The sequence below is a fragment of the Eschrichtius robustus genome, chromosome 6 (genome assembly GCF_028021215.1).
Source record: "Eschrichtius robustus isolate mEscRob2 chromosome 6, mEscRob2.pri, whole genome shotgun sequence".
In the NCBI taxonomy this organism is placed as follows: domain Eukaryota; kingdom Metazoa; phylum Chordata; class Mammalia; order Artiodactyla; family Eschrichtiidae; genus Eschrichtius; species Eschrichtius robustus.
In genome coordinates, this window is record NC_090829.1 from 86,641,114 (window position 1) to 86,654,231 (window position 13,118).

At 42.6% G+C, this 13,118-nt stretch overlaps 1 protein-coding gene across 3 annotated transcripts in view; it reads left to right on the forward strand.

Moving 5' to 3' along the window:
* Positions 1-12,751, forward strand: part of USF3 (upstream transcription factor family member 3) — a 44,756-nt gene extending 32,005 nt beyond the window's left edge. For all 3 annotated transcript variants that reach the window (XM_068546734.1, XM_068546732.1, XM_068546735.1), the window contains 2 exons: positions 2,517-2,613; positions 5,333-12,751. In XM_068546734.1, the coding sequence (XP_068402835.1) occupies positions 2,517-2,613; positions 5,333-11,775 (6,540 nt within the window). In that variant the 3' untranslated portion in view covers positions 11,776-12,751. The remainder of the gene's footprint in view (positions 1-2,516; positions 2,614-5,332) is intronic.
* Positions 12,752-13,118: the final 367 nt, after the last annotated feature.

Genomic DNA, 13,118 nt, shown 5'->3' on the forward strand with positions numbered 1-13,118 from the left:
TCTTAACCACGCACCACCAGGGAAGTCCCCAAAATATATTTTTGAAAATTAAAACAAAATAATGTAACATACTTAAAATTTTTTTTTGTTGAAGTACAGTTGACTTAAAATGTTGTGACAGTCTCTGCTGTATAGCAAAGTGACTCAGTTATACACATATATACATTCTTTTTTTTTTTAATATTCTTTTCCATTATGTTTTATCCCAGGAGATTGGATATAGTTCCCTGTGCTGTACAGTAGGACCTTATTGTTTATCCATTCTAAATGTAATAGTTTGCATCTACCAACCCCAAACTCCCAGTCCATCCCTCTCCCTCCCCGCCTCCCCCTTGGCAACCACAAGTCTGATCTCTATGTCTGTGAGTCTGTCTCTGTTTTGTGGATAGGTTCATTTGTGCTGTATTTTAGATTCCACATATAAGTGATATCATATGGTATTTGTCTTTCTCTTTTTGACTTACTTCAATTAGTATGATAATCTCTAGTTGCATCCATGTAACATACTGTTTATAGTATCCTTCTATCTGGGTTTTTAAAAAAAGATTTATATATATATATATATATATATATACACATATACATATATATGTATATATGTATTGGCATAGAATATTTCTGGAAAGATACATAAGTAACTTACAGTTGTTGACTCCGGAAAGGGGTTTGGAGGGCTAAAGTCAAAAAGAATGTACTTTTCATTATATATCTTTTCATATTATTTACATTTTTTTTGCCATATGCATATATTATATTTTCAATTTTAAAAATTTAAGTAAAGAATACAGGAACTTTGACATAAAATATGATCTTTTTGAGAAAGCTTAGGAATGGAATATATTGGGAGCATGACACCAAAACTCAATCAAGTGACATTGTTATCTCAACCTACTATTTAGAATAGTTTGTAGTTGTGGTTGACAGAGTAAAGAATAACATTAAAATCTAAAATCTTTCCATGGTCTTGAAGGCTCTCTCTGGCCTCTCTCCTCCCACTGTTCCCAATATACTTGACTCTAGTCTCACTCACTTCCTTACTATTCCTCCAACATGCCAAACTCAGCCCCGCCTGAGGACCTTTGTCCTTGCTGATCCTGATACCTGAGCCTTCTTCCTCCACATATCCACAGGGCATGATTTCTTGTACTCCCTTCAGATTTTTGCTTAAATATCACCTTACAGAGAGGCCTTCCCCAACCTCCCTATATGAAATAGATTGTAGCAGAATGTCTTGGTCAGTTTGGGTTGCTATAAGAAAATTACCATAGACTGGGCAGCTTAAATAACAGAAATGTATTTCTCACAGTTCTGGAGGCTGGAAGTCCAAGATCAAGGTGTCAGCAGGTTCGGTTCCTGATGTGGGCTTTCTTCATGGTTGTGTCCTCACATGACAGAGAGAATGATCACCTCTCTCCTGTCTTTTCTTCTAAGGGCAGTGATCTCATCCATGAGGGATCTACCCTCATGACCTAATTACCTCCCAAAGGCCCCACCTTCAAATACCATCACATCAGGGATTAGGGCTTTAACATGAATTGTAGGGGGGACACACACATTCAGTCCACAGCACAGAGTAACCTCTGCCATCTCTCTGGCCCCCTCCTTACCCTACTTTACTATTATTTTTTTAATATCTTACAATTTTATTTGTCAATTATACCTCAATAAAGCTGAACAAATAAGGAATAACAATATAGTTCTTCTAAAGAGTCCAAGAAATAATGCATTTGAAGTACTTAACATAGGACCTGACACACAGTAGCTACAAGAAGCTAACAATTATTAAGCACTTTCCATACCCCACTAACTGTGTTCTCAGAGTGTTATATGCTCTCTCTATATTAAAGACTTTAATCCTTATCACATCCTTCAAGGTACGTACTTTTATTATCCCCATTTTACAAATGAAAAACTGAGGTTTAGAAAGACTAACTTTCCCAAGTTATAGAAATGCTAAGTGGGGGAATCTGTGCTCCCATCCATTATGCCCTTCTGTGATCTGGAATAATAAAGCACACAGTAAATATCATAGTAAGAGGGGAATAATACCTACCGTCTAGCCAAGGAAATATAGAGTGCCAGAACAGAGAGGCCCAGGGAAGAGTGCCTAGATAAAGATGCATCTAAACTCAAACCTGGACCGGGCAAGGGAGGTGACTAGATTAACAGAGAGTGAAGTACCCTACTTGATTTTTCTTCATAATATTTATCACCACCTGATTTTATTTCTAAATATAAATAGATATTAATATATAATAGTTCCTCATAAATAAATAATATTCCTCAAGGTCAGGAACTTTGTCCCTTTTGTTTATTACATCCCCAGTGCCTAGAACAGAGCCTCAATAAATACTTACTAAATGAAAGAGGAACAGTAGAAGTTTTGAATATGGTGGCAGTTTTAAATTTTGAAAAGGTACGTATCACATATATGTGATAAAACCAAAGCTTTAACTTTCTTCTGGCAAATTCTTACCCTTCAGTGAAACTTTTAAATGGTTGATTTTCTTTGGCAGAGCAAGAATATGATCCTGGACCAAGCCTTTAAGTATATAACAGAATTGAAAAGGCAAAACGATGAACTCCTGCTTAACGGAGGAAACAATGAACAAGGTAAAGATTTTAAGATTCTCACTTTCTGTTGTTTTTTCAATGTTCAGGCCTTTGTGTCACAGTGCAACTTATATTAGGATACAGAAGGCTTTTTTGCCCCAACACATTAAGATCATGCATTGGGTGGGCCTGTGAGAATAGTGTTGCAAATAAATTCAACCTAGTTGACCTCTTTTTCCCCCTTCTTTGAGCAACTCTAACCTTGTTAGAGGTTACACAATTTTTTACTCTTCTTGTACTTCACGTTTGCTAAACTCATGATGCAGATAATACTGGATCTCCTTCCTTCCAGGTGGATCTTCCAGCTAGGGGAATCCCATAAGAGGATGCAGCGGGAGTCCTGCTCAGTGTAACTTAAAACAGATAAAGATATGCCTGTGCCAGGACTTAACTAGGAGTTAACTCAGAAGGCCAAAACATTCAGTTCATAATTGTTTATACTGCATGTAATGTGTGCATGAGACTGCCTGGTCATTTAATGACATTTGATCTTTAGAGGTGACTTTTTTATGCTATCAGATGAGTTCTCTTTTCCCATTTGCATTGGAGAGAAGGTTTCCTTGTAACAGCTAAAAAGAAAAATACCCCAGGCAAGTAGAAAGCTCCGAGTCGTAGGCCAGTTTGAACTGTCTTTTATTTATGTCTCTGACAAGAGCAGAGAGAATCTCCTGTGACAACTCAGTAGGTCACCTTAAAAGGAGACAAACCTCAGAATTTGCTGATGTGGGAGCAATGCTGGGCTGTGTTTATTGTAAGAAGTGAGAAGGATGCTGGAAAGCACATCCAGAAGGTGGGCATTCTGAATTCTTGTTTACTTTCAGTTAGCTGACAACTTACCCCTCCCCTCAGTCAGCTGTCTTTTATGGTCCAGGTCCTGTTTTATGGTGCTGTCAGGCAATTAGATACATAATCAATATTTGGTAAGCATTTTGAGGCACCCACAAAAGGGATAGTAGAGTGATGGATAGACTTTTCTAATGAGGGCTCCTCTGGTTTCACAGCCCAGCATCTGAGGCAATCGAGTTACCCTAGGGAAAAGGGAAACTTGAAGAAATACAAGTTGCAGGCGGTTCAGGAGGCGCTGAACAGCCAGGCCAGGGGTTGGGGCAGCACCCGAGGCCCCTTAAGTCCGACCGTGTTGTCATCGCGGTCATGATGCTTTCTTTGGTTCTTTTTTGTATCTGCTCTCGCTTCTCTTCCCAGCAGCTTCCTCCACATACTCACTGCCCACATGACAGTCTTGCACAGTGGCCACAGCAGTGGCCTTGGGAGTCAGGCCCACCTGGGTTTGAGTCTCGGCTTCCTTTGCTCACTCAGTACCTTTGGCCAGTTACTTAACCTCTCCAAGTGTCAGTTTCCCTGTCTTAAAATGAGGATGATCATAGCATCCATCTAGTCGACTTTAGGCAAATTATATAGCTACTCTGAACCTGTTTCTTACAGCTAAAAGTGATGATGACAAAGGTGGTTGTCCCATCTCGTGGTTGTTATGAGGATTAAAAGAGATAACACAGGTAAAGCACTTAGAGTAAAGCGCAGCACAAGAGTAAATGCTTGATAAATGTTATCTGTTGTTGTTGTTGTTATTATTGTTATTACCAGTAAATGAGACAGGGAATGAAAAGTGCCAGGCATATAGTAAGTGCACAATAAGTGAGAACAATCTTCTTTATTATTTGGTCCATGATAATTGTCCTTTAATTTCTAATGTCCACAGCACATTGGCATCTTTCTTCTGTGGCTCTTTCTTTAAATAGCTGAGAAAAACAATCTGATAGTCTCAGCTCCTCCGTGTTGGAACAGAACTTGTTACTTCAGGCTACCTTATAAGGTATTGGCCTTGAGGATCGGCTGCCTTTGGTGGAGGGAATGGGGGAGAACACCTACTGTGGCAAGGCAGGTGGGGATGTATAGGGTCCCAGAGCATACATACCAACAGCCAAGGCTGACCCTTAGTATCCATGGTTGAGGCTGTCTCCTTTAAAACAGTGTAGGGCATCACGGACGTCTTCATTACTCACTAGCATACACACATTGGCCCTACCAAGGAAAAAGCAAGTTTCACTGTTGGTGCTTTCTTCAGCACTCTCCCATCTTACTTCTTACACATTCTGCTTGGTCTCTATTGTTTCCAAGGGTAAAATAGAAACCAGTTTAAAGCCATTTATAAAAAAGACTGTTGGGAGTTCCCTGGTGGCCTAGTGGTTAGTATTCTGGGCTTTCACTGCCGTGGTCCCAGGTTAAGTCCCTGGTTGGGGAACTGAGATCCTGAAAGTCGTGCAGAGGGGCCAAAAAAAAAAAAAAAAAAAAGACTGTCTGTTACCACCATAAAGTAATGTTAGTTATTGCAACATTTAAATGCTATTATATTAATATTCAGTGTTATTTTCCTAGCGTGTTACCATGATATCAGTGTGTCTTTCCTTGCTGCCCTATCTTGAATTTTGCAATTTTGAGATTTCTACATTATGAGTAATTTTTGACCTTTGAGTTGTTGACCTTTAAAGATACATACTTTTCAAAGGATTAGGATAGAGATTTGAGATACCATTCTAAAAAGAAGAAAGAACTTATATTAGAAAAGAGCTGAAGATTCTCAATTGAGGTATTTAGAATACTAAAATTAGAATTCAGTAGTTTAGTATACAGCTGTTTCTTAAATTATTATAAATATTGACACTTAGGGGTAATTTTTTCATTTTTGCTTTTGATATTGTAGCTGAAGAAATTAAAAAGCTACGTAAACAACTGGAAGAAATTCAAAAAGAAAATGGCCGATATATTGAATTACTAAAAGCAAATGACATATGTTTATACGACGACCCCACAATCCACTGGAAAGGAAATCTTAAAAACTCAAAGGTCTCTGTTGTTATTCCCAGTGACCAGGTTCAAAAGAATATCATTGTTTATTCCAACGGGAGTCAGCCTGGTGGAAATAGCCAGGGAACAGCTGTTCAGGGGATAACCTTTAACGTTGGTCATAATTTACAAAAGCAAACTGCCAATGTGGTGCCAGTACAGAGGACGTGCAATCTTGTGACTCCTGTGTCTATTTCTGGAGTTTACCCTTCTGAAAACAAGCCATGGCATCAGACCACGGTTTCTGCGTTGGCTGCCAACCAGCCTGTTCCTCTTTGTCTTCCTGCTACCATTTCTGCTCAAAATCTTCTTGAGGTTTCCACCTCCGAAAGCGAGTCGAGTGTGCTTGGTGCCAGCAGTGGCTCACTGGTCAGTGTCCCTGTCGGGCCTGAACCACCCCAGCATCATTCCCTGCACACATGTCTAAAGGATCAAAGTTCTTCTGAAAATAAGAATGGGCAAGAGAGCCCCAAATTATTGAAGAAAACAGTCCCTTGTGCCACAAGCGTCTCCTCCAGCTGCTCAGCAACTGCCACTAAAGGACACCAAGGAAGCAAGTCCTGCCTGAGCGTACAGGAGTGCAGAAGTGATTTTCAAACCACCTTGGTTGTTTCCGTTACCACGACGGTCTGCTCCCAGCCTCCAAGATCTGCAGGTGATTCTTGTCCAGCGAGCATTAGCAAGGGCGCAGACTTGACAAGTGTTACTGCGGTGGGGGCCCCATCTGCCCCTGGAGGAGGGGAGACCGCCACCCCTGTGAGCACCCTTCCTGCAAACCCTGTGGACAGTGGTTGGACTCTTTCTTGTTCTTTGCCTTCTTCAGCTGTTAGTGGTTCGGATTTGAAAAACATTAATAGCCTTACCCGAATTTCCTCAGCTGGAAACACGCAGACGACGTGGACTACTTTGCAACTGGCGGGGAACACTATTCAGCCCTTAAGCCAGACACCATCTTCTGCTGTGACTCCGGTATTAAATGAGTGTGGTACTAACCCCACCACGACCAACCACAGTAGATGTGTGGCTACAGGCGTCAACTTGAATAATTCCTCTCCAGCAGCTGGGCAGCCAGTTGAGCAAGTAGTTGTAACCTTGCCTTCTTGTCCATCTTTACCTATGCAGTCACTGATTGCCCAGCCACAAGTTAAATCTCAGCCTCCAAAAAGTATCCTTCCACTGAATTCAGCAATGCAAGTGATTCAGATGGCTCAGCCAGTTGGGTCGGCTGTTAACACAGCTCCTGCTAATCAAAACGTTATCATTCTTCAGCCACCCAGCACGACCCCGTGCCCAACAATGATGAGGGCAGAGGTTCCCAACCAAACAGTAGGCCAACAGATAGTAATCATACAGGCAGCTAATCAGAACCCTTTGCCACTCCTCTCCGCTCCACCTCCTGGCTCTGTTCGACTCCCTGTCAATGGAGCCAGTGCTGTCATAGGGTCTAACAATTCAGTGCAAAATGTTTCGACCCCACAGAGTTTTGGAGGAAAGCACCTTGTCCACATATTACCAAGACCTTCATCTTTATCAGCATCTAATTCAACACAAACTTTTTCTGTAACCATGTCAAACCAACAGCAGCCTCAAACCATTTCTTTAAATGGACAGCTCTTTGCTTTGCAGCCCGTGATGTCTTCATCAGGAACTACAAGTCAAACCCCTATGCAAATTATTCAACCCACCACCAGCGAAGATCCAAATACCAATGTTGCCCTGAATACATTCGGCGCTTTGGCCAGCCTCAATCAAAGCATATCGCAGATGGCTGGGCAGAGCTGTGTACAACTGTCTGTTAGCCAGCCTGCCAATCCTCAAACCGCTGCAAATAGTCAAACCACCCCAGCTAACTGTGTTTCATTAACAACAGCTGTAGCATCTCCCATGACAACGGAGAATTCAGCCACACTACCCAGTACGTATAATCTAGTGACTACTCCCTCAATGAACACTGTAGCTTGTTTGCCTAACATGAAGTCCAAAAGGCTGAATAAGAAGCCGAGCGTCAAGAAACACTTAGCCACTAAGTCAGCCTGCACCCTGAATCCAGCCAGAGATGTGGGTAAGTTAGACTGCCCCAGCTCCGAAGGCTCCACAGAGCCATCGTGTAATGATGGACTTCTGGACAGACTCCCTGGTGTGTTACCATCTGTCACTATGTCCCAGGCAAATAGTGTAAGTGTTTCTGGCTCACATTCTTTGGATGTTCTGAATTCTGAATCAGTGATACCTGAGTCTATACCCAAATCTAAGTCAGCAGAAGAGTCTAGCTCATCCTCCCAAGAATCTGTAACAAGTGAACATTTTACAATGGCCCCAGCAAAATCCAAAGATTCTCTCCCCGTTTTCCAGCGAGAGACATCTCAGGATAAGCCACCAACTAGTTTGGCATTGCCAGATGCCGCCAAATCCTGCACTTCAGCCAAAGTGTTGATTTCGTCTGAGAATGATCCCCACATTTTGGCTTCTCAGGTTTCCGATTTGTCATCTGCCACGAGCACTGCAAGTACTGACTGTGTTTCTGAGGTAGAAGTCATTGCTGAACCTTGCAGGGCTGAGCAAGATTCATCAGCTACAGTGCAAACCACAGGTCTCTTAAAGGGGCAGGGTTTAACTGCATTGCTATCTGGTCTTGCTAAAGGAAAAGACCCTCAGAAATCATCTCTTTCAGTCCAGGTGGACCATCCTGACTTTTCTTCAGAAAATTCTAAAATAGTCCATTCAAGTGTTGATTTACATCCCAAACAGGAGCTATTACTGATGAGCAGTGACGATAGAGATCCAGGACAGCATCATTCCTGCATCCCTGATCAGGAGGTTATTAGCGGTTCTTTGCTCACCAGTAGGCAGGCTGACTCTCCCATGTCAACGAGCTCTGGCAGTAGTCGTAGTTTCTCAGTTGCATCCATGCTTCCTGAAACAACTAGAGAGGATGTCACCAGCAATGCAACGACCAATACGTGTGACAGCTGTACCTTTGTAGAGCAAACTGATATAGTTGCTCTTGCAGCAAGAGCTATTTTTGACCAGGAGAACCTTGAGAAGGGAAGAGCTGGCACCCAGGCTGATATAAGGGAAGTTCCTTCAAAGCCTTCTGAAGCATCCTCTTTAGAGGGAGACCAGCCTTTCAAAACACAGATATCTAAAGAGAACGGCCCAGGACAGGCAGAAGCAACACCAAATGAATTTAATTCTCAGGATTCAATTGAAGCAACTGTGGGTCGGCCCCTTGAAAAGCCAAGTTGTTCTATAGGAATGAAAACATCAAATGCCTCTTTGCAGGTTTCGACTTCTCAGCCACCAAGCATCACCAGTTTAAGTGTGAATAATCTTATCCATCAGAGCAGCATCAGCCATCCTCTGGTCAGCTGCGCTGGTTTATCCCAAACTTCAGAGCAAACAGCTGTTCCTGCAACAGTTAATCTGACGGTTTCATCTAGCTCCTATGGCAGTCAGCCTCCTGGACCATCTCTGATGACCGAATACTCCCAAGAACAGCTAAATACTATGGCTGGTACCATACCAAATCCACAGATTCAAGAGCCACTCTTGAAGCCAAGTCATGAAAGCCGTAAAAACTCTGCTAAGCGTGCTGTCCAAGATGACCTCTTACTGTCTTCAGCTAAACGTCAAAAGCACTGTCAGCCGGCTCCCCTCCGGCTTGAAGGTCTATCCCTGATGAGCCGAACTCCGGACAGCATTTCCGATCAAACTCAAATGATGGTTAGTCAGATCCCTCCCAACTCTTCAAACTCAGTTGTGCCTATTAGCAACCCAGCACATGGAGACGGCCTTACGCGATTATTTCCACCTGGTAACAACTTTGTGGCCCCTGCGTTGAGGCAAACTGAGGTTCAGTGCAATTCGCAGCCTTCCGTGGCTGAGCAGCAGCAAACGCAGGCCAGCCAACATCTGCAGGCCCTGCAGCAGCATGTTCCGGCTCAAGGGGTGCCTCACCTGCATAGTAACCATCTCTACTTAAAGCAGCAGCAGCAGCAGCAAGCAGGGCAGTTAAGAGAGAGGCATCACTTATATCAACTGCAGCATCACGTACCTCACGCGGAGAGCTCTGTCCACTCTCAGCCCCACGTCCACCAACAGAGAACCCTGCAACAGGAAGTTCAGATGCAGAAAAAGAGGACTCTTGTTCAGGGCACTCAGGCCTCTCAGCTTTCTTTACAACCCAAGCACCATGGAACTGACCAATCCCGACCCAAGAGCGGTCAGCCACACCCCCACCATCAGCAGATGCAGCAACAGATGCAGCAACACTTTGGAAGCTCCCAGCCAGAGAAGAGTCGTGAAAACCCTTCCACAAGCCGGAGTCACCATAACCATCCGCAGAACCATCTCAGTCAAGACATCATGCACCAGCAGGAGGTGGGAAGCCGGCAGCAAGGTGCGGGGGTTTCTTCTGAACACGTATCTGGGCATAATCCAATGCAGAGGCTTTTGACATCAAGAGGCATAGAGCAGCAAATGGTGTCCCAACCGAGTATCGTGACGAGACCTTCAGACATGACTTGTACTCCACACAGGCCAGAGAGAAATAGAGTTTCAAGTTACTCTGCGGAGGCACTCATTGGAAAGACATCTTCTAATTCAGAGCAGAGAATGGGTATATCGATTCAGGGTTCCAGAATTTCAGATCAGCTTGAAATGAGAAGCTACCTTGATGTTCCCAGAAATAAGAGTTTGGCCATTCATAATATGCAGGGTCGTGTGGACCATACTGTTACCTCAGATATCCGCCTTTCTGACTGTCAGACATTTAAGCCAAGCGGAGCCAGTCAGCAGCCCCAGAGTAATTTTGAAGTACAGTCTTCAAGAAATAATGAAATAGGTAACCCCGTGTCATCCTTGAGGAGTATGCAGTCCCAGGCTTTTCGAATTAGTCAAAACCCTGGTCCACCACCAATTGACCGCCAAAAGAGATTACCTTACCCACCAGTTCAGACCATCCCAACAGGAAATGCTGTCCCACCAAGGGACGGTGAAAATACATGTCACCAAAGTTTCATGCAGAGTTTACTTGCCCCTCACCTGGGTGATCAGGTCATTGGGAGCCAGAGATCACTCCCAGAGCATCAGAGGAATACACAGTGTGGTCCCTCCTCTGCAATCGAATATAATTGTCCCCCAACTCATGAAAGTGTCCATATTAGAAGAGAGAGTGAGGGTCAGAATAGGGAGAGTTGTGACATGTCCCTGGGTGCAATTAACACCAGGAACAGCACTTTGAATATTCCATTTTCGAGTTCTTCTTCCTCAGGAGATATTCAAGGTCGAAACACAAGTCCCAACGTTTCTGTACAGAAGTCCAATCCCATGAGGATTACTGACAGTCACGGGACCAAGGGCCACATGAACCCTCCAGTCACAACCAACATGCATGGGGTTGCAAGGCCAGGTTTGCCGCATCCGTCTGTGTCTCACGGAAATGCTGACCAAGGGCCTCCTGTACGTCAAACTAGTTCTTCAGTTCCCCAGCGATCAAGGCATCCCTTGCAAGACGGCAGCGGTTCCAAAATTCGTCAGCCTGAAAGGAATCGCTCTGGAAACCAAAGACACAGTAATGTCTTTGATCCAAGTCTTCCCCATCTTCCTCTGTCTACTGGTGGCAGTATGATTCTCGGACGCCAACAACCCACTACAGAAAAGAGAGGAAGTATTGTTCGTTTCATGCCTGATGGCCCACAAGTACCTAATGATAATTCAGCGCCTGACCAGCATACACTGTCACAAAATTTTGGTTTTCCGTTTATTCCTGAGGGTGGCATGAATCCACCAATAAATGCTAATACTTCTTTCATTCCACAGGTTACTCAGCCTAGTGCCACTCGAACTCCAGCCCTCATCCCTGTAGATCCCCAAAATACTCTCCCCTCCTTCTATCCCCCATACTCTCCTGCTCATCCTACACTGTCCAATGATATTTCAATCCCCTATTTTTCTAATCAAATGTTCTCGAATCCTAGCACAGAGAAGGTAAACAGTGGAAGTTTGAATAACCGATTTGGATCAATTTTATCTCCTCCTAGACCTGTTGGTTTTGCTCAACCAAGTTTTCCTCTTCTCCCTGATATGCCCCCAATGCACATGACCAACTCTCACTTATCCAATTTTAATATGACATCTTTGTTTCCAGAAATAGCTACAGCTCTCCCTGACGGCTCAGCAATGTCACCTTTGCTTACGATAGCAAACTCCTCTGCCTCGGACTCTTCCAAGCAGTCCTCAAACAGACCTGCCCACAACATAAGCCATATTTTAGGTCATGATTGCAGTTCAGCTGTTTAAATACTGACTGACTAAACATAAATGTAACGGGTGAGATTACAAATGTATTTGTGTGTGTATTCACACATGTGCACAGGAAGAGAGAGATTGCGTGAGTGTATCTCCTTGTGTTTGTATAATCAATTGTCAGTTATCTTCTGAATGTAGGGAAGCCGTGTCAGAGATGAGGCAAATACTGGGTCGTCGAAAACAAATTATCTTTCATTTTTAACCGCATGGTGTACTTTTTAAATTTTCCAAGCAGATTTACATTTTCAAGTTTGATCTGTAATCTGACATTCCCTAGATATTAATCGGCTGGAAGTTGAGGGAGATCATCTTGGTGTGTCCTGGGTGGTAGGAAGGAACCTAGATTTTAAACTTGATTGTTGATAATTTGTAAAATAGATAGTTGAACTGGTTGAGTTGCTTTCCAAGAATACAGACAGTTCGATATAACACAATGGCTCATAACCAAGTACTGGCCAGTGTCAGCATCTAGAACAGTTTCTTACCCATGGCAGTTATTGGATTAATGTAGAATGAATGTCCATGATTCAAGTCAAGCAGTTAGCAAATAAATGAGTTGTTTAATCAACCTTTATTCCCAAGGTTTGGTTTAGGTAGAGGCTTCTTTCTTAATTATAACAATTCATAAATTATCTGAATGTCATGTCTAGTTCTCCAAATTAGGGAGCCATGTTATCCTTTAATGTGCCAAGATCCTGTAAAGCAAAGGTCTTCCTTGAACAAGTAGCCTTAAAAGTGGAAAGCTAAAAAGCAAAGTACATAGATGTTCTCCATTTTGTACTTGCATTTTGCATCAGGCCATAAGGATAAAAGCAGTTGTATTGTGGAGTTTTGCATGTGTTCAGTTAAAGATTGTTTCATTCATTGAGTTTTGTTGTAGAATTCTCTTCTATTTATTTGATCTTGAAATAAGTTCTTTTACATTTGTTTAATCATTAGGGACTGATCAGTAAATAGCATGTTTGGAATCTACACAGTTATTTGAGCCTTACTTTTAAAATATTTCTGAACAGAGTCTTAAGCTCTGTCAGTATTTTCATTACTGATATTTATATTTAAAATATGGCATTGTATATTGCATTATTACCCTTCATAATAGAATTACAATGAGAAGATGAATTTGTTCATTATTTTTCCTGATGGTAGATGTGAAATGGTGCTTCAAAAAATTGTCTTTGTATATGTCCATGTGTGTGAGTGTGTGTGTACTCGGACATAGATTTTAAAGTATAAACTGGCTCTTTAAAAATAGGCCTGCCATCTGAAAATGAGGAATTGGGACCTGAGACCTGCTGAAGTGTAGAAGAACTTGATGTAGCGTTTTTTAAAAGCCC